The 21,169-nt window shown below is 50.8% G+C and overlaps 1 protein-coding gene and 1 long non-coding RNA gene across 3 annotated transcripts in view; one reads left to right on the forward strand and one right to left on the reverse strand.

Annotated features, from left to right (window-relative positions):
- Positions 1-21,169, forward strand: part of DHRSX (dehydrogenase/reductase X-linked) — a 133,924-nt gene that overhangs the window by 88,352 nt on the left and 24,403 nt on the right. For both annotated transcript variants that reach the window (XM_032474455.1, XM_032474454.1), the window contains exon 4: positions 11,273-11,374. In XM_032474455.1, the coding sequence (XP_032330346.1) occupies positions 11,273-11,374 (102 nt within the window). The remainder of the gene's footprint in view (positions 1-11,272; positions 11,375-21,169) is intronic.
- On the reverse strand, positions 1,956-19,745 carry LOC116661822. The gene is made up of 3 exons (XR_004317802.1): positions 19,175-19,745; positions 17,784-17,786; positions 1,956-1,966 (listed from the first exon to the last, which is right to left on the reverse strand). It is a non-coding gene; the product is annotated as an uncharacterized LOC116661822 (long non-coding RNA).

Raw genomic sequence — 21,169 nt, forward strand, 5'->3', positions numbered from 1 at the left:
CTGATGGAGGCGGGTGAGGGAGGTGCCGGCGGGCACGGAGTGCGGTGGTTTCTCAGAGGGGCGGATAAAATGGGGAAGTTTCCATCCTTCCCTTCACGACACGCACACCAGCTGAAGAGACAACTGTTGGGAGCAGATACGCATTGTAGTCCACCTCCTTCAGGAAATATTCTTAAAAATAGAGCCCTGGGTACCACATACACTGAGGTTTGCCTGTGTGTCGGTGGGGACGGGTTATAGACAACACCAACACAAAACAAAAAATTCCCATTCTTAGATAATATAGAAACACTAAGACCTGTTACTGAAATGATTCCTTCCTCCAGTTTTTACGAGGTAAGCCTGAGGACGCTCTGAACCATGGTGATGCAGTGGATGAAGGTGGTGAATTCTGCAGCCTCCCCTGGTGCCCAAAGAATTTTACAAATACCGAGAATTTTTTTTTAAAGAATGTTTCCTTATCTCCCCTATCCCTGAAAACCTGAGCATAATTAATAGGGCAAATCAGCTCATATAAGGCGTTCCCAGAGTCTGGATTTTTTTTTTTTCAGGGCAGTTTATTTAAGGAAAAGAAGGTGGGCGGGATAAGATGAAATGTGAGTTTGTGTTAACGGGAAGCTGGGTCCATGGTTCAGATGCTGTTTTGTGTGGGACTGGGGATGGAATGGCATTGAGTAGTGCCACATTGGGACTTGCTTACGGACGAGGTAGAACCACCATATGCTTTGCACACTGACACGTCATTGAATGGGAATGGGCTGGAGCCACCATGTGCATTGAGCACTAAGGTATTGAATGGGAATGGGATGCAGCCGCCATTTGCATTGAGCCCTAAGTCACTGAATGAGAATGGGCTGGAGCTGCCATATGCATTGAGCACTAAGTCACTGAATGGGAATGGGCTGGGGCTGCCATATGCATTGAGCACTAAGTCACTGAATGGGAATGGGCTGGGGCTGCCATATGCATTGAGCACTAAGTCACTGAATGGGAATGGGCTGGGGCTGCCATATGCATTGAGCACTAAGTCACTGAATGGGAATGGGCTGGGGCTGCCATATGCATTGAGCACTAAGTCATTGCTTGGGAATGGGCTGGGGCTGCCATATGCATTGAGCACTAAGTCACTGAATGGGAATGGGCTGGGGCTACCATATGCATTGAGCACTAAGTCACTGAATGGGAATGGGCTGGGGCTGCCATATGCATTGAGCACTAAGTCATTGCTTGGGAATGGGCTGGGGCTGCCATATGCATTGAGCAGGTTGAGGTAGGATGGATCCTGGCGCACACACTTACAGGCAGGAGAGGTGGAGGTGGAGGTGGAGCTTTTAGGTTCTTCTCATCCTATTTGTAACAGAATTCAGCAAGTGGGAATGTGAAGAGTCAGCTGATCAACCCACAGGGAGTGTTCAGTGAACACCATTATGCCTCCGGTTGCAACTTGTGATCCAAGCAATAATTCACCTTTTAAGTATTTTGGAGATATCATGACGAGATCTTCCAGCGAGAAAGGTAGTTTTTGGTTTGACCATTCATCATCAGGGAGTGTGTATCTTGCACACTCGCATTTATTGTCACATGCGGCAAGCACACAGTGGCAGCTGCACTCCAGGTTGATCAGATACATACCGATGTTATTATTTTTCAAGTTGTCATAAAATGCTGGCTGCATTCCCTGTGTTGTACAGTATAGCCTTGTAGCTTATGTTGTACCTAATAATCTGCAGCTGACTCCTCTGTGGATACACACCTACTTAATTTTTAAATTTGTACTAATTTATTTTATTTTACTTTTTAATTTTTTAAAGTGACTTTTGTGGGGGTAATCAGGTATGTATGTGTGTGTGTGTGTGTGTGTGTGTGTGTGTGTGTGTATTTTTGTGTTTTAATGGAGGGACTGGGGATTGAACCCAGGACCTCGTGCATGCTAAGCACACACTCTACCCCTGAGCTGTACTCTTCCCTGAACCCCGTACCTACTTTAGAGTGTTATTACTATGACTTTCTCTTTTGCCTGACTTCCTCTGAAGCAAAAGCAAGAGGGAGGGTCTCTTGATAGAGAGCTTGGGATGGGGCTGTGCAGATGGAACCCCAGATAAAGGAGCCCTGACACCCAAGCTCTCCAGGGTGGGTGTGGTGCAAGGATGGCCTCAGGATTCTCGCCCCTGCAAGGTGTGGGTGCCTTGTATAACCCCTGTCCCTTCTGTGTAGGTGGGACCCGGGGGATCATGGCATGTCACTCCTGAGATGAGGTTATGCTTTATGACAAAAGTAAAGGAACTTTGCAGATGTCATGAAGGTCCAACATCTGTTGGCTTTGAGTTAAATCAAAAAGGACATCATCTTGGGTGGGCCTGGCCTAAAGAGGTGACCCCAAGAAAGAGACTGGAAACAGAAGCAGACATTCTCCTGCTGGCTTAGAGGAAGCTGACTGCCATGTTGTGAGGCGTCCCCGTGGCACAGAGCTGTGAGCGACCCCCATGAAGCGGAGAGCTGCCTTTGCCCGACAGCTGGAAACCAAACGGGACCTCCGTCCTCCAACTATATGGAACTGAACCTCACTACAACCTGAGTGAGGCTGGAACAGCATCTCCATCCACAGAGGTGACACCTCAGCCCTGGTGACACCATGGTTGCAGCCTTGTGAGACCCCGAGCAGAGAACCCAGCTCGCCCAGACTCAGACTCTGAAGGAAAGAGCTGCCAAATGGTTAAATAGGGGTAGTTTTATGCCAGGAAGCTTGGGGTGGTTTGTTTGTTACACAGTGTAGCTAGCTGATACAGAGGGCTCTCTCTTCAAGCCCTCAATCCAGGGCAGAGTGAGGACAGCCCTGAGGGCAGGTGGGCACATGCACTCAAAGGGTTCAAGTTGTTAAGGCTGGTGTCTACACCCAAATAACCACATGCCTTCTCACGAAGGAGCAAGCAAGGGTTTCCTGAGAGCCCCAGGGGAAATCAGCCATCTTCGCACATCTGCGTGTCTTGTCCTGGTAGGATGTCTTTTCATCTCAATAAAAAATGCTTTTGTAGAACGTTTTCTCCCCACACCCCACTTTATTGGTGCCTGACTTTCCTCCGTCCTAGGGGACAGATAACCTCACAAGACAGAGTGCCGCTCGCATGGGCAGGAGGACGGGGTATATTGCCCTTGGATATTCTGCCCCTTTTTTCCATTGCTGGCCACCAAGCATTCCTCTTTGAGTATTTGAATTTCTTGTTTCTTTTTTGTGACTGACATCATTCACTGACTGATTGATCTTAGGTTGTACAATGTGATATTTTGTGGGTTTTTTTTTAAAGGTACAAAAATTTAACGTACATATACATTGGGAAATGGTTACAAGAACCAATACTGTGTTATATACTTGAAGTTTTGTTCAGACAACAGATCCTAAGTGTTCACATCACACATGCACAACACATTCATCACCCCACGGTTACCATTTTGTTGTGTGTGTGTGATGCGAACACTGAAGATTATTGTCTTAGCACATTTCAAGTGTACAATGTGGTACTTATTAACTGTAGTCACCATGCGGTACATCACATGCCCAGAACGTCTTCTTCATATAACTTCATATAACTCCACAGCCCCTGGTAACCACCATTCTGCTCTCTGTTTTATGAGTTCAACCTTTTTAGATTCCGTATAGAAGTGAGATCATGCAGTATTTGTCTTTCTCTGTCTGACTTATTTCACTAAACATAATACCCTCCAGGTCCATCCATGTTGCTGCAAATGGCGTTATTTCACTCTTTTTCATGGCTGAGTAGTATTCCACTGTATAAATATACCACATCTTCCTTATTCAGTCATCTGTCGATGGACATTTAGGTTGTTTCCTTGTCTTACAAACTTCCCAAAGAGGGAAGAGGGTAAGAGAAGGATAAATTAGGAGTTTGGGATTAGTGGATAAGTAACTATTATATATAAAATGGATAAACAACAAGTTTATACTGTAGAGCACAGAGAACTCTATTCAATAGCTTATCAATACCTGTAAGAATATGGAAAACAGTATATATACCTGTATACAATGGAAGCTCTATGCTGGACACCAGAAACTAACACAACATTGTAAATCAACTATACTTGAATTTTTTAAAAAATTGAAGGAAAAAAAAAAAGAAGGAAATCTACAAAAATGAAGCTCCCTGGAGGTGGCCATGAGTGTCCGGACAGTATCGGTCTGTAGGGAGGAGACCCTGTCATCTGAGGACTGGGGCTGTCCTTGAAAAGGACACACTTACTGCTCAAAGAGGCTCAGGGCGACACAGAATTGCAGCTGGCTGCTGTGAGACAGCATTGATATCCAAGACATCTTTGGTCACGTGGACAAAACACGTGACCCGCCTCTTCATTAAACAAAGGCTGCTGTGGCCATCGAGCCCTCGGCCATGGCAGCCGCCCCCGTCAGTGCCCCCTGAAGGGGACTCAGGGTGGAGAAAAACAGGACACGGGCCCCAGGGAGCTCAGGTGCACGTCAAAGGCGTGATTTCAGTGCGCCCAGGCTCTTGCCTCCTCCCAGACACAGAGAAGCGCTAAACCCCGTAACTTGAGACGTCTGCTTTTTGTGATTATCAGTCATCTTTTGATGTTCAACTACATGTTTGTTTTTTTTCTTCCCCCACCAAAAACTCCTGTATATCCTGGCTCCTCCCTTATATGTCTTTGGACCAGTCCCCCAAAATTTCAGTGGAATGTTTGCACAGGTGAACATTTTGTTATCCAGGACCTTAACCATCTTAGGGTTTCTTATTATTGTGGGGAAGAAAAATTTCTTGCTAACACTGGCGTTTTAATAGAAGTGACCTTAAAGGTTGAGGTAGCAGCCAGAACGTTCTTTACTTAGGGGCTCAGGATGTGGCTGTCGGCCATGCGCTTTATGTCAGGGGTCTCTAATTCGGCGATGAAATTTAAACCAAAAACAAGCCCCAAATTATACGCTTCTTTATTTTCACTGGACGGGAGATTGAAAGACATGGAACAAAAATAAGGAGTGTGATTATTGTGAAATGAAATGGGCAGGATCGACATTCAGCTTGATTTTCCATCTGTGAGCATTTCACTGCAAAAATCGCGGTTTACTTGGGAAAGACAAGAGAGCCCTGAGAGGCTGTCCTCTCGATGGTCAGGCTCTAGCCGTCAGTAAGGCCCCAGATCAAACATAATTCTCAGCTTGTAAGTTCTGCGTTTTGTTTTTATTTCTATTTTTGTCAGTCCGCAGCTTAGGAAAAGGGTATCTTGGCCGAGCTGCCCTCGGAGAGCATCCGACCGAAGGAGGATAGGGTGTTGAAATGTGAACCATGAAACAGCGCAGGTCATCTCCAGGGGGTCCAGGTGGGGCTGGGCACGTGGACAGACAGGTGTTGGGGGTCGGGGGTTAGGCCAGATACCCACCTCCCGCCTGGCTGTGCCCACGGACGTCCCCTGTGAGGACGGGCAGACGCAACCCAGAGCCACCAAGTGGCCGGGGCCTCCCTGGGACGCTGGCCGTCCAGGCTGGGTGACGGTGGTCTGGTCCACTTGGCTTTACGAGCACACTTGGATTATATTCTGGATCCTGCTGCAGACCGCCGCCAGAAAGCAGATGTCACAGTCATATAGGAAGTCCCATGAACGTCCCGGTTTCCCAGCGCACATGGGAGAGTTCTCTGCGCACTGCGCTGCCGTCTTAAGTGTGCAGTGGCCTTAGGTCTTAAAAAAAAAATGCACAAAACGTGATTTAAATTGACTTTATTGCTCACACATGCTTCCCACGCTGTGAGCCTTGAGCCAGTGAGAACCTTTGTGAAGCAGTGACATGAGAGATCGCTGATCACAGGTCCCCGTCCCAGATATAAGATATTTGCAGGATGGTGACCGTGACCCAGGTGGGACCCGGAGACACGAAGGGAGCAGATGCTGTTGGGAAAAAACGGTCCCAGGAGACATGCTCAGTGCAGGGCGGCCACACACCTTCCGCTGGTAAAAAAAAAAAATGAAATATGCACGGCGCCTGCAAGGTGCGGTCCCGTGAACTGCGGCGCACGAGGTCTGCTCGGTCTAGGCGAAGAGAGTGCCTGGAAAACGGGAATCCGCCATCCGATGTGGGCTCAGAGCTCCCAGAAGCAAGGAGAGCCGCACGGCCCTGTCTGCAGACCTGCTGTTTCTCCTCCTCCTGGGAGAGAGGCTGCCTGCGGGTCAGGGCTCCCCAGGAAGACGGTCCTGAGGAAGCTGGCGCCTTAGGGATGGAGTCTGCGTGCGTTCATTCCGGGTGGATGGCAGGTCCTGATGATCATCCGTCCTCAGGAGGGTCTCTGAGGACGGCTTCCTATTCCCTGACTCAAGACGCGTCCTGGGATCACATCCCCGCCGTCGAGGGGCCGTGGAGGGGCGCCCGTAACCAGCAGAATGAAAGACAGAAATGGGCACTTGCTTATTCAGTGTTCTTTTTTTTTTTTTTCCCAGGGTGGAGGTAATTAGGTTTACTTATTTAATTTTTTTTTCTTTAACGGAGGGACTGAGGATTGAACCGAGGACCTCATGCATGTTAAGCATGTGCTACACTCCTGACCTACACCTCCCTCGTTTTATTTTTTTTTTTTTAATGTTGCATACTTTTTTTTTTCTGTTACTTAATAGTTTTCTCTTTCAAGTTTAGGTTAAATCACTGTGTGCTCTTTTTTTTTTTCTTTAATGGAGGGACTGGAGATTGAACCGAGGACCTCATGCATGCTAAGCACAGACTCTACCCCTGAGCTAGACCTCCCTCCCTATTCAATTTTCTCCCTCCAGCCCAGGGATCTGTCCGTCTGTGTTCTCTCCCTTGTGTCTCCGTCTCTCTGACTCTCTGTGTCTCTTTCTCTATCTCTCTCTTTTTTTTTTAATTGAAGTGCAGTCAGTTACAATGTGTCCATCTCTGGTGCACAGCACAGTGTCCCAGTCATGCACATACATACATAATTCGTTTTCATATTTTCTGTATCTCTTTGTGTCTCTGTCGCTCTCTCTGACTCTCCCTGTAGGTCTCTGATTCTGCATCTCTGTCTACGTCTCACACACACACACACACACACACACACACACACACACACACACGATAACCTCCCTCCGTGCCCCTTCCGTACCTGGCTTCACGGGCAGGCTCAGACCTACTTCATACACAGAAAACAGGATTTCCCGTCTCGACGCACATGAACGTGTCTCTCTAGCAGCCAAGACGTGTGTCCATTTCACCTTTATTTTTCCAGTAGAGAAATACAGGAGGATGGGAGAGGCAGGGCGTCACAGCCACGCTGTGCTCCTGTGGGCACGTCCCGGCACGTTGGGGGCCTCTGTCCCTCTCTCTGAAGGGAAGGCAGGCCCAGGCCTCCGAGACCAGGAGTGTGTGTGGAGGGGGTGTCGCAGCCGCCCTCCCCCCAAGATGTGGCTGTGTGGAGCGGGGCAGCTCTGGTGCCCCAAGTTCAGGACGAGGTGAGCCCCGGCCCCTCCATCCACGGGCGCGATTTCTGTTCCCATCGGGGAGGGAGAGACGGCAGATTTACTGGGATCCACTGAGTGGTCCTGGGTGTGACCTCCCTTCCCCTTTTGGTGCAATTTCTTTGCAGATTTTTCTATCACAAAAATGCAAACTTCAGAAATAGAATCAACTCAGCCTTGTTTTTTTTTTTTTTTTGCCAGTTTTTTTTTATATACAGAAGAAACTTGTTCTTTTTTTAAATCTATTTTTACGTATAGTGGCTAACATTTGCAAATCTCAAACTCCCAAATTTACCCCTTCGCACCCCCTTTCCCCAGTTACCGTAAGATAGTTTCCTGCGTCCGCGAGTTGCTTTCTGTTTTGTAGATGAGTTCATACTGTCCTTTTTTTTTTCTTCATTTTTTTAGATTCTGCATATGAGTGAAATCACGTTGTATTTTTCTTCCTCTTTCTGCTTGCTGGTGTTTAAAACTCAATCAACGTAGGTTGGGATTTATCCGTTCTTGGAAAGTCGGACCAAATCTGATCGTCTCCCGTCGAGCCCCCTCCCTGCCTTTTCTGCAATTATTCCTCATTAATTTTTCTATTCGTCCCATAGTCGTGGCTCTGATTAGTTCTCATTTCCTTGATTAGGTTGTAACAATCAGTATTTTTCTTGGGAAACTATTCATTTCCTCGAGAGGTTCATATTTTAGTTGTCTGTTCAGCATACGGTTAATACAGTTGGAAGTGCATGGCTGTGATTCAGAAAATCTCCCTGCGGTACACGCGTCCCTGTGTGGAAATCTGCGTTTCCAGCCTTGTCGAACGTCTTATTCACAGCCTTCTCCGGGTCCTGGCGTTTTTGTTGTTTTTTGTGGTTTGGTTTTTTTTTGTTGTTGTTGTTGTTTTGTTTTGTTTTGTTTTGTTTTGTCCGTCGATCGGCCAGATGCTCAAAGCCGTGTGGAGCAACGCTGGTTGTGCCCGGCTCTCCGCGCCCGTCCGTCCCGGAGCCCCGGGGAAGCCAGGGCGACGCCGTGTTTCTCCGAGAAGACGGCACGTACATGTGCTGCCTTCCCCGTGACGCAGCGTCGGGTCCGCAGATAAGGAGTCGCTTTGTCCCCGTCCTGTTGGAGCCCTGAATTCTCCCTCCTGTGTCTGGAGACGGCCAGCCCTGCTTTGTGTTTGCCTGTTTGCCTCACGCTCTGCGGCCTTTTCATGTTCAGTCCCAACTTTAAAACAAAACTCTGTGATGCGGGGGGAGGGCAGGGCTCAGGGGTCGAGCGCGTGCGTGGCGTGCATGGGGTCCTGGGTTCCGTCCCCCGCACCTCCCTTAAAAAAAATAAATTAAATAAACCTAATTCCACTGCCACCACCACCACCAGAAAAAAGAAAAGAAAACAACTCCGCAATGAACCTACAGAAGAATTCTCCTTTTTCATACTTTGGTTTAAACTGCAGTGCAGTCAGTTACAACGTGTCCATCTCTGGTGCACAGCACACTGTCCCAGTCGTGCACGTACAGACATATATTCATTTTCATCTTCGTTCTCATTGAAGGTTATTACAAGATATTGAACATAGTTGCCTGTGCGATACAGGAGAAACTTTTAAAAACATTTTTGAATCTATGTTTACATATAATGGCTAAGATTTGTAACAAATCTGTTGAGTGCGGTCTTCCACTAAGCGGCTACCATCTTGGATTCGTATCACGACCACATAGTCAGGGCTCACTCCCCCCTCTTCAACCCATGCCCCCTGCCTGCTCCGTGGGTCTCCTGTTCTTGCTCTGTGGACACCTGGGTTACCTCCCATGTCCCCCGTCACCTGTACGACACACGTCCTCTTTCTTGTCTCCTAGGGGTGCGTTGAATACTCTCAAAACATCTCAACCTTCTGCTTCTCTAATTACCCAGATAGACATGAAGGTGTCATGGATGGCAGTTGAGGTAAAATGAAAAATGTCCCTGCGTCTCCCTCTCCTGCTCTGCCCTCTCCCCGACCAGCTGTATCCGTTACCCGTGGCCCCTCCCACCGTGCTCATTCTTGGGGGAGGTGCAGCGCCCACTTGGGTTTTAGGTGAGCCCTGGCACGCGTGATTCCCCGTGTCCTGTCCGAGGTCATTCCTGGTGCCTCGGCTCCTTCGGGGGGCGAGGTCCCACCCTCTGCAATGTGTCTTCCGCGTTTCCGTTCTCAGGGAGGGCCCTGCAGAGTGTTCCAGTCTACAGGGGGACGCTCTGCCCACCCCAGCTGTACGGCTTGGCTTCAGGGTCACATTCCGTGTCCCCCCTCCTCCCAGTGGTGCAGACGCGAGGGGCCGGGGGGCCAGGTGGCTCCCGAATGAGCATAGCAAGTAGAGCCTGATGGACAGGAGTGGGCAGAAAGGAAACAAAACTCAGTGGCTGTGCCACAAGCCAGCGATGTCAGGGTGGAACAGCAGTCCTCACGCTTCTGGTCGTTTCTGATTCCTTTTTTTCCCCCAAAGAGCAGAGGAGAGGCATCTTCGGACTCCCCAGAGATCCAGTAACAGGGCTGTGTGTCTGGAAGCTGAGTGTAGGGGTCCACTCAGGCTTTTACCATGCATTCAAGTTATTAGCGATAATGTGGGTTCTCCTCTACTTTTTTTTATTTTTCTTTTTTCACATTCTTGGAAGTGTTTCGGGGGGAAGTTAGAATGGGGTGTCAGGAATCCCTATCCATGTGGCCCCATTTTCTGGAGCGGCACATCCGAACTCCCTGTGGTGAAACCCCTCTCCCCGAGTCTGTCCCTGCCTGGCGCCGTTGGAGAAAGGAATTATGAGAAAAAAATAAATTTTTTACGGGAAAATACTGAAAATGCGCACGCCCTTGTCCTCGGTGGCCGTGTGGCTTGGCGCACGTGGGTTCCACTCTCCACACTGAAGATGCTGGAAAGGAAAGATTATCTCAGAATGTCCCTTCTGAGTGAACACTAACGTATGTGTTCCGAAATACGTAGCTTCCCAAGCGAGCGCTTTTGCTGGCTCTCTGGCGCTGTGGCATCTAAAACGTCCTGCAGAAAACTCCGAACTGCAAAAACCCACAGGCACGTCTCACCCCTGAGACACATGCTGCAGAAGGTGCTGGTCCTGTGTTCCAGGGTCCTGGGGCCACAGACGTCCCCATGAGCATGTTCCCAAAAGCTGGGGCTGGAAAGACCCAAGGTGGTCCTTTATGAGAGCCACCTAGACGGCGCAGGGACCACACTGCTGCAGAATGACCGAGAAAGCGGGCTTCTGCTCAGGACGGTTGTGTGTTCTGGGTTCCCCTCTGGACCTCCGGATCCTCTTCCAGACTTGCACGGTTGTTCAGCGAAGTCGGTTCCTGGAGGTTGTAGATCTGAGGTTCTGACACTCCCGTTGCCCTTGCCTGGGGGCTGTTCTCTGTTCCCAGAAACTGCCCTCGGGGTCTTGCCCCATGGCCGTTGCACCACGCGGTGGCAGGAGAATCTGTCTGGTTTGCTCACAGAAGGGAGTCTTATGTAATGAACCATTGCCGTAGGAACGACGCCCCATTTTCTTTTCTGTAGAAGGAAACCCCATCACGGGAAGACATCCCATCATGCTGGCTACATCCTGTTGACTAGAGACATGTCACCGGTCCCACCCACACTCAGAGACGGAATAATTAAAGACGTAACTCACTGAGGGCAATCTTCTTAGCACATGTTCCCTGCAGTGGACCCTCCTCTTTTTCTAATCCGGGGCCACTTCCCAGGAGGGCTGCAAGTTAACCTGCCTGCTCAGGAGTCATCTTAGCTTCTGCCGTACTTTGGAAGATAACCATGCGTTTCTGTCTTTTATCCAGTGGAGTTTTTGTATTGCGACCTGGCGTCCATGAGGTCTGTCCGGCAGTTCGTCCAGAAGTTCAAGATGAAGAACATCCCCCTCCATGTGCTGGTCAATAATGGTGAGTGTCGGGAACCCCAGGGGCCAGCGAGGGCGGGGCGTGAGCTCTGGCCGCCGCGCGAGCGCCGTCCCTTGGGAAAGCAGGACCCCAGGGAAACCCGTGGACGTATCTGCCACTTGTTGCCGCTGCTTCGTTCCAATGGTGCGCGTGGCTTTTATGAGCGCGCTCAGTTGTCGGACGTTGCTTTGAAATGATGGAAAAACGTGATGATGGGCCGTGTGGCGGTGATACTTTGATAGATCCACTTGGGCCAAGATGTATCAGGAACGTGGGAAGGGCTGGGCGTTTTCCCAAGTGTCATTTTACTAAATCCTCTGTGTGTTTCCGTGAGTGTCGATGTTTGGGCTCCAGACCCTCACACCCAACTGTCTTCGTTGCATCCCTGCAGCCAGCACTCTTCAAAGGCCCGCGTGGCGTCCCCTTCCCTTGCCTTCAACCCATGATCAGCACGAACCACCCACAGCCCTGCTTTAGCCCACGGAGCTTTTCAGAGCATCGGACACACGTCTCCTTCGTCACCTTGGTGCCCCGTCCCCCACCCGTCTCTTCCTCTGCTGTGGTCTACTTATTTCATAAAAGTCCATCCCGACCCTACAAAGAAAGGATTAACACGTTCAGATTTTTTTTTTAAAGACGTTCAGATGTTAAACACAGAACCAAACCTCTCGTAAATGTGCCGAAACACATTTGTATCGGTGGAATTAAGACATCGCCTTCAGACTTGGAGACCCAGTCCATAGTGGAGGTAAATAGTTAAATGGATGCAGTCAGACGGATAGACGTAAATCAAACAATGAGCTACAACCACTACGCTTCTTACCAAATAGAGCAGACATTTGTCAAATTATTCGTAACTCGGGTGGCAGAGAAAATGTTACCATAGGACCCTTGAGATTACACTGAGCCTCCACGTGGATAATCCAGGATAATTTTTGCACCTAGGAATTTTTTTTTTTTTGGAAGGGGGAGGAGTTAATTAGGTGTATTTATTTTTTAGAGGAGGTCCTGGGGATTGAACCTGGGACCTCGTGCATGCTAAGCATGCGCTGCACCACTGAGCTACACCCTCCCCCTGAAGTTTCACATCTGAGGATCCTTAATCAAGCCCTCCTCCAGAGTCCCCCTTGCCATCGGAGGTACCGTAGTCACGGTGCCGGGGAGGGTTAGGTTGTGGGCATACCTGAAGGAAGGGTGCACCCCTCTTCCTCCTGAGTCTGATGCTTGTCCGTCTGATTCTGGCTCCCAGCGCCTGGGGTGTGTCATTTCTCCTCCTCTCTCTCTGTCTTGCTGTTCTCTTTTTCCCCATCGTATGAATACGGTTGGCGGGCAGGGTTGTGGTCCGAGAGATACCTCTGTTCAGTCCACTCGTTCCATTGGGAATTCTCACGGAAGGGAAAGACATGGGTATAGAACTGTGCATAGAGTGTGCGTCCAGCGTTACACGTATGCACGTGCGGTGTTGATGTGTGTGTGTGTGTCTTGGAGAGAGCTACCCGCGAACACGGTTCCCCTCTGCTTAGCCCGGGAGAAACACGGCGTGTGATTCACAGCGGCGGCTCTTGTGGGAAGACTTTAATTTCTCTTTCCTCTCCCTGGTGCTTGATTGATATTTTTCGAGTTTCCCGCAGATGGTTATGCCTGAAACTTACTTTCAGAAATGTGTGATTTCCTGTGCCCTCCACTTCATAAATTAGGATCCGTTAGGAGTTTGGGGTTGGCTGATAACACACTACTGTACATAAAATAAACAACAAAGACGTACCGTAGAGCACGGGGAACTCTATTCAGTAGCTTGTAATAACCTGTAATGAAAAAGAATATATACATGTGCCTGAATCAGTTTCCTTTACACCCGAAACTAACAATATTGTAAGTCAACTTTACTGCAAATTGTCATTACCAAGGGGGAGGCGGGGGTGGAGGGATAAATTCAAGACGTGCAGGGACACACTCCTGTATATAAAACTCATAAACAGCAAGGTCCTACTGTGCAGCACAGGGAACCATTCAATTTCTTGTAATAACCTTTAATGGAAAAGAATGGATTTACACATGGACTGAGGTGCCGTGCAGAGCTGTCCAGCCGCACGTCTGAGTTCCTCATCAGTTGGACGCTACTCCGTCATTAGGGACCGGGAGCCCTTCACCCGAGCGCCGTCGGGCCGGGGCGCTGCCCGGACGGTGTCCTGGCCCCACGCGGGGTTCCTGAGGTTTTACAGACGTGGACTCGCACACAGCTGGCCGTCCGCTGGGGGCCTTTCCCGCCGCCTCCCGCAGCCTTTCTGTAGGGTTTCCCACCTGCCAAGAAGTAGAAGAATGATGGCTGCCAAGTCGCCGCTGGTCTCTGGGAGAGCGTCCCCTGCCCCGGGCCGGAGGTGCGTCTGTGAAGCTGGGCCCCACTGGCGGGCGGGTCGGGGCGCCCCCCGAGTCCTGGGACGGCTCCGGTCATCCGTCGGTGGCCCCGTGCTCCGTTTCTCTGCAGAGTCTTAAGCCAGGCACGCCCTGCTCTCAGAAAGGTTATGTTTCTCTGGAAACCGGGACACAGTTGCGTTTGGACCTCGGGACGCTTGGCGCTGGGCCGTCCTTCCATGCCCTCCGTATTCTCTGGGCAGAGACTCTCAGCCACATGTGGGCTGAGCTTCAGCCCAGACTCGGCCCGTCCGTCAGACCCTTCCTCTGAGCTCAGCACCTGTCCCTTCTCAGTGCCCCCGACGCGCCTCCGGCCGGCGGGGCTGGTGTGGAGTTTCTGAGTCCCCCCGAGGGACACTGGCTCCTGGGGAGAAACCGCTCCCCGGCTGTGCGAATCCCGAAGCTCGGGGCAGCTTCCTGCGTCATCAGACCCCTCTGTCCCTCCGACCTGTCCTGCCGCCATCCCGTCTCTCTGCTCTGCCTCTGACCCTCCTGCCTCTCTGATAACGACTGTGTCGTTGTGCTGCGCTCACTCAGGGTAAGCGCCCCGCGGCGAGATGCTTCATTTCATCACATCTGCAAAGTCCCCTTTGCTACGTCAGGTGGCAGATTCACGGGTTCCAGAGATTAAATCATGTCCACCACACGGGGGTCAGGAAGTGGACATCCTTGGGGACACCATTCTGTCCACCACACAGGGATCAGGAGCTGGACGTCCTTGGGGACATTATTCTGTCCACCACACGGGGATCAGGACCTGGACACCTTTGGGGACATTATTCTGTCTGCCACACGGGGGTCAGGAAGTGGACATCTTTGGGGACATTATTCTGTCCGCCACACACGGATCAGCACGTGGACATCTTTGGGGACATTATTCTGTCCACCACACAGGGATCAGCACGTGGACATCTTTGGGGACATTATTCTGTCTGCCACACGAGGATCAGGAGCTGGACATCCTTGGGGACATTATTCTGTCCACCACACGGGGATCGGGACCTGGACACCTTTGGGGACATTATTCTGTCTGCCACACGAGGATCAGGAAGTGGACACCTTTGGGTACATTATTCTGTCCACCACACGGGGATCAGGAGCTGGACATCCTTGGGGACATTATTCTGTCTACCACACGGGGATCAGGAAGTGGACGTCTTAGGGGACATTATTCTGTCTGCCACATGAGGATCAGGAAGTGGACATCCTTGGGGACATTATTCTGTCCACCACACGGGGGTCAGGACCTGGACACCTTTGGGGACATTATTCTGTCCACCACACGGGGATCAGGCCGTGGATGTCTTTGGGTGGGGGGTCATATTCAGCCCATCACGCCCACCTTTGTGTGCTTGGTAATTCAGAGGCAGGAAAAATACAGTGATTAGCAAGAGCCCTTGACCTCATGTCGGTCATTCTATCGCCAAGGAGACAAACATTAATCAACTATTCATAGATTTGGGAAATCCGTGAAATAGCCACCCCGCCCCCTCCACCATAGACAGGGCCACCTGCCCTGTGACACACGGTCGTGCACGATGCGGGGAAGACCCACGCGTGGAATCTCCCAGCCTGTGCTCCTCCCAACACCGTGTCCGGGAGTCCCGGGCAGGCGGGCTGATGGACGCACCCTTGGACAAGAAAGAGTCCCCTTTCGGCCACAGCCTCTGTGTCCCTTGAGGTGCAGCAAAACCACGGAGCTGTTGGAAGGGGCTCGGGAAGGGGCCATCCCGTGGTACCCAGGATGGGTGGCTGTCTTCAGGGGTGAATGCCTCCCGGGGTGGGGGGAGCCCTGAGGGTGCAGTCAAGACTGAGAATGGATTTATCACCCGCCCAGTGGGCTGGGGGCTCGGGACAGACTTAGTTGGTTTCGAAAGTCAGGAAATTTCACATTTGTCTCAACCTTGCTGTGTGCAAATGACAGTTCTCGAGTCAAATACCCTGAGGGTCCCCCGAGTCAGCAGGTGCACACGGGTTCCCCAATTCAGGGACTTCTCAGAGAGGGACTCTAGTGATGTTGTTAGTGTCCTGGAGGGTCTGCAGAATTTCCCAAAACTATGTTCCCGGAACCCTCCTCTGCAGTATCGCCTCCTCCCACCAACGCCTCTGAACCCAGCCCGGGCAGCACGTCTCCCGGGGGAAGCAGGGAACGTTTCCAGGGAAGCCTCCGCTTCTGCTTTGCATTTTTTAAAAAGCGAGCGATCAAGATTTTGCAAAGCTGAAGCGTTGCAGATCTGGAGTCTTTTTTGCATTTGCCAGCGTGACAGGGACAGACCCAGACTGCCTCTCTCTGGCAGTAGGGAGCTCTTGCGTGAAGCCTGATGATTTATGAGACCCGAGAAAGATCTGTGGCTCTCCCTCCCACAGAGCTGGTCAATATTTACCATTCAGTCACATTGCAATTTATTTTATTTATCTGGCTCCCCATCCTGCTGCCTGAGCGTGGGTAGGTTTGTAAGCACTGCTCAGGATTTACGGCTCATCCTTGCAGGAGACCTCCCATAACTCTGGCGGATGCACGGCCCAAGATGAAGAATCTCTAAAAATGATGTTTCCTCCCCGCAAATAAGTACGTCAGTGTTAAGCCTGAAAAGTAGCGAAGATGCTCGCCTGGCCGGATACACGCAAACTGAGTTTTTGGCACAATTCTCCACTCATTCATTCATTCGTTCATTCATTTATTCAATTCCATAAATCAGCTCGGCGGTCCGAACAGACCGGCACCCCTCAGTGCGTTTCTTCCCGGGAGTGGCCGGCGGTGGCGTTTCCAGCGACAGAGGACGGTGGGGCAGCGGGGGAAGGAGTGACTGGGGCCCGCCTCTTGGTGGACTGACGCCTGAGCAGCCCTCTTATTTCTGCGCTTGGCGTTCGCTGCATGAAGCGAGGCGTCTGATGTGCGCGCCGGGAAGCGGGTGACTCAGCGTGCCCGCCTTCCTGGGGGGAGCGCTGGATCTGAGTGTGTGTGTGAGTGTGTGTGTCGTGGGGTGGGGGGCGCTTCGCCTCGGCGCCGTCTGTTCCTCTCCCTCGCTGGCTGTCTCCCAGACGGAACCGGCCTCCTCTGGGTTTCCCCGCGCTCCTGCCTCTTGGAACAGAAGGCAGTCGGATGCTCCTTTGGTGGTGCGGACGCTGTCGGCACGGGGGGAGGGGGCGCGGCGGACTCCGAGTCCGTGACTGTCCTCAGACTAGGAAAGGGTGCCCACCCTGCCTCCTCTGTTCCTCCAAACACCCATCATGGGCCTCCAGGAATGTGAGTCAAGAAGCACAGTGGTTTTCTGACTTCCCCAGAGGCTTCGGAAGCATTTGACCCAGAAACTCATTTTCAAAGTGTGGAGCTGGCTTTTGCATATGGCGGGTCCCCAAGCGGGTGGGCTTTCCGGCCGAGGATAGTTGCTCGCTGCAGAATCACACTCAGTAAATGGTCCCCGTCTGCCGTGGAGCGTGCGGCGGGCCAGGCGGGTCTGCCCTCCATGGTGACAGTGAGATGACAATGTTGGAAAAACGGAGGTCGCTTGTGACTCCTGGATCCATCGACGTGATGCTCCCCCCAACACTTTCTCCATTGACCTAAGAATTATTTTGGACACGTCTTTGCTCTTTTTTTTAAAAAAAAATATTTTTATTGAAGTATAGTTAGTTTACAATGTTGGGTAAATTTCGGGTGTACGGCACAATACTTCAGTCATACAGGAACATGCATATATCCCTTTTCATGTTCCTTTTCACCATAAGTTACTACAAGATACGGAATATAGTTCCCTGTGCTTTATAGTATGAATTTGTTGTTTATCCATTTTATATATAGTAGTTAATATGAGCACATCTCAAACTACCAGTTTATCCCTTCCCACCCCACTGCCCCCCGGTAACCGTAAGTTTGTTTTCTATGTCTGTGAGTCTGTTTCTGTTTTGTAAATAAATTCTTTTTTTTTTAGATTCCACATATAAGTGATACCCTGTGATATTTGTCTTTCTCTGTCTGACTTACTTCACTTAGAATGACGATCTCCAGGTCCATCCATGTTGCTGCAAATGGCGTGACTTCATTTTTGTTTATGGCTGAGTAGTATTCCATTGTGGAATATGTATACAATGGAATATTGTATGTTCTTTATCCATTTATCTGTTAGTGGACATTGTTTGCTTCCACCTCTTGACTCTTGTAAGTGGCATTGCTCTGGGGAACGGGTTGTTATAAACGGGAGCCCTGGGGAATGAGCAGCTGTTTTTACTGCTCCTTCTCCCACGTCTTGGTTGGCAGAGTTGGGGTTAAGATCTCAGACACTCACTAACCAAGAACCACTGTGTGGAGCACTGACCTGACAGCAATACCCGTTTATCCGTTTAAAACCCACAGACACGGCTGCGTGGGTTCACCGCCAGCCTCTCTCCCTCAGCACACACCAGACGTTCAGCAAGGATTATCGCCGGGGTGGGACATGATACCCCAGGAGGTCGCCACGACATTTTGCTTTAAAAGCAGAAATGAACCTGATTATTCCCAGCATCTCACTTGACCATGGGTTCGTCCTGGGCAGGGAGCCCGGAGTGTTGGGTCCAGCCTCCCCAAGGCCGCAGCCCCCAGGCCGCTGCTCCGCACAGTGAGCCCTGTGGATGGGCTGGAGCTCGGGGGTGGGGGTGGGAGGTCGAGCTGTATTCAGGGCAGAGACGTTTTTCCCGCGGCTGCAGAAATATGTTCTCCCCGAGGACGCTGTTTACGCAGAGTCTGCTCGGATGCCCCAGCATGATTTCCCGAGTGACCTTGAATTCACCCTTGGCCGAGACCGCGAGTTTCCGCTCTCATCTGTCAGCAGAGCTCCTGTCCAATGAGGATCCGTGCTGGCATGTCCCCCGGGCCCTGCAGCTGCTCCACGTTAACTCGTCCGGTTCCATGTCACCAGGAAGTGCCTCATATGGGGATGGAGTGAATACAGAGTGTCCCTGCTCGAGGAGATGCGGCTATCACTGTCCCTCAGCAGGGGTCACTGTTAAAGTGACCACTGGTGCCCCAGACAAAAAAAAATGAACATGGAGGGGTCCGGCCGGGGTGCCCCGGGGTGGGAGTGTAGAGTCCAGCATCGGTGCAGCTGCTCCAAGGTCGGGCTGACCTCACTCCCCTGGCTTTTTTCTCTGCGTCAACCTTCCAGGGGTCAAAGGCCATCTTGAGGATGGGGTCACCATCGACAGCTTTCTTCTGTAACAGTTTCTTTAAGGAACCTCTCTGAAGCCCCAGGAATTTTCTGCAAGTTAACATCCCCAAAGTTCTAGCCGCAGTCCCTGTTTTTTTTTCTTTTTTAATAAATTCTTTAAATTTTTTTAAATATTTTATTTTTTGATGAGGAGGGAGGTAATTAGGTTTATTTATTTATTCAGTGGAGGTACTGAGGATTGAACCCAGGATGTTATGCCTGCTAAGGACACGCGCTACCCCTGAGCTGTATCTTCCGCCCACCTCCCAGTCCCTGTTGACCCCACGTCCCCTTCCAATGCCCCCAACTCCATGACGTGGGCTGTTTTCCACTGGGTTTTGATGCTCAGAAGGGTGTGCCTGGTACCTGCTGGCTGGTGCCCTTAGACAGAGCTCTCGAGCCTGGAATTCATCATTCAGCGACCACAGCCGTCTCACTGACTACCCCCAATCCTAGTGCATTGAAAGAACCATTTCCTTTTGTTAAAATGTATTTTTTTTTAAATTGAAGTATAGTTGGTGTACACTAATAGTATGTAAATTACAGGTGCACATTATGGTGACTCACAGGTTTTAAAGGTTACAGTCCATGTACAATGTATCCTTGTAGCTTATTTATTTTATACATGGTAGTTCATTCCTCTGACTCTCCTCCCCCTATCCTGCCCTCTACCCTGCCCTCCCCACTGGTCACCATGAGCTTGTTCTCTGCACCTGTGAGTCTGCTTATGTTATATTCACTAGTTCTATTTTTTTAGATTCCACATGTAAGTGATACCACACAGCCTTTGTCTTTCTCTTTCTGACTTATTTCACAGCATAATAACCCCCTCCAAGTCCATCCCTGTTGCTGCAAATGGCATTATTTCATTCTTTTTCATGGCTGTGTAGTATTCCACTGTATAAATGCACGACGTTTTCTTTATCCAGTCATCTGCCGATGGACACTTAGGCTGCTTCCATGTCTTAGCTGTTGTAAATAGTGCCACTGTGGGAATCACCATTTCCTTTTCCTTGCAGTTGGGACAGGCGTAGCTCTGGGGCCTCCATGATCTGATGGGCCCACCAGGGGATGTATGTCCAGGATGGCGTCCTGCTATGCTGGGAACATGGTAGTAGTGCCCGCTGGATGGGCTCAGCTAGGACGGTCGACCAGATCGCCTACATGTGGTCTGTCCCAAATAGCAGTCTTAGCGCTGCCAGTCTTCTCAAGCAGCATGGGGTCTGCCCAGAGACAGAATTCTGGACACCAGGAGCTGCATGGTCTTGTCTGAGCAGGCCCTTGGCATTTGTAGGATATTGTCACCGCCACTGCCTTCTACTCACGAGAGCAAATCTCACGGGAATGCGATGGAGACTCCCTCTCCTGGAAGCACGAGTGTCCAGTGTGCGGGCTTGGTCTGCAGCCGCCTGGAGGTCCCCCTCCCTTTCGGCCGGCCTCACATAAGCCATGTGTCCTTACGTACTAGTCTGTGCGGGCTGAGGGCTCCCTGACTAGGAATTTACAGCACGTTAGGGGACTGAGTGTATGTGTGTGGCCTCATCCCACTCAGTCAGGGAAATGACGTGACGAGAGAGGCATTTGCATTTGCCATAAACGCCAAACTTTATGTCCGCGTGACAGCTGATCCCCGCATGGCTTTTGGATGACTCCTCAGGAGCACCCAGCACGCTGTCAGGGAGCACTTTGTGCGTCTGGTGTTCCTGGCTGCAGGAATGTTTAAACACACGTTCCGTGGAACGCAGGAGAGACGTGTAGCTGGCTGGCCCCTGTCTGTGGGTTCCCCCGGGCGGGTCCCCACTCGTGGTGTTTTACAGCAGTGAGCTCAGGGGATGGCGTTCCCGTATCAGGGAAGGTGTCTGAGACACCTGGGTGTGGAGGGAGGCGGTCAGACGCACTCGGCCCGGCCAGAAAGCGGGTGCGGGTCTGAAGCCCACACCTGAATTGACCTGTCCTCTCGTTTATACGTCTGGAGCCCCGTCTTCCATCACAGTCCGTGAAAGCACCCATCAGCTGTTGTCCAGATTTATTTTTAAGTGTTTATCTACCCCGTTGCTGCACCCAGAGCGTGTTGCCGCCACTGTTAAAGCCACAGCCTGAATCACATGGGTTTTGTTTCTTTTTTCTTTTTTTTTTTGCCTCAAGAACTTCAACAGTGGGAAAGCAGCACTGGGACCAGGGATGTGGGGTCGTGAAACCC

This window comes from Camelus ferus, chromosome X (genome assembly GCF_009834535.1).
Source record: "Camelus ferus isolate YT-003-E chromosome X, BCGSAC_Cfer_1.0, whole genome shotgun sequence".
NCBI lineage: Eukaryota > Metazoa > Chordata > Mammalia > Artiodactyla > Camelidae > Camelus > Camelus ferus.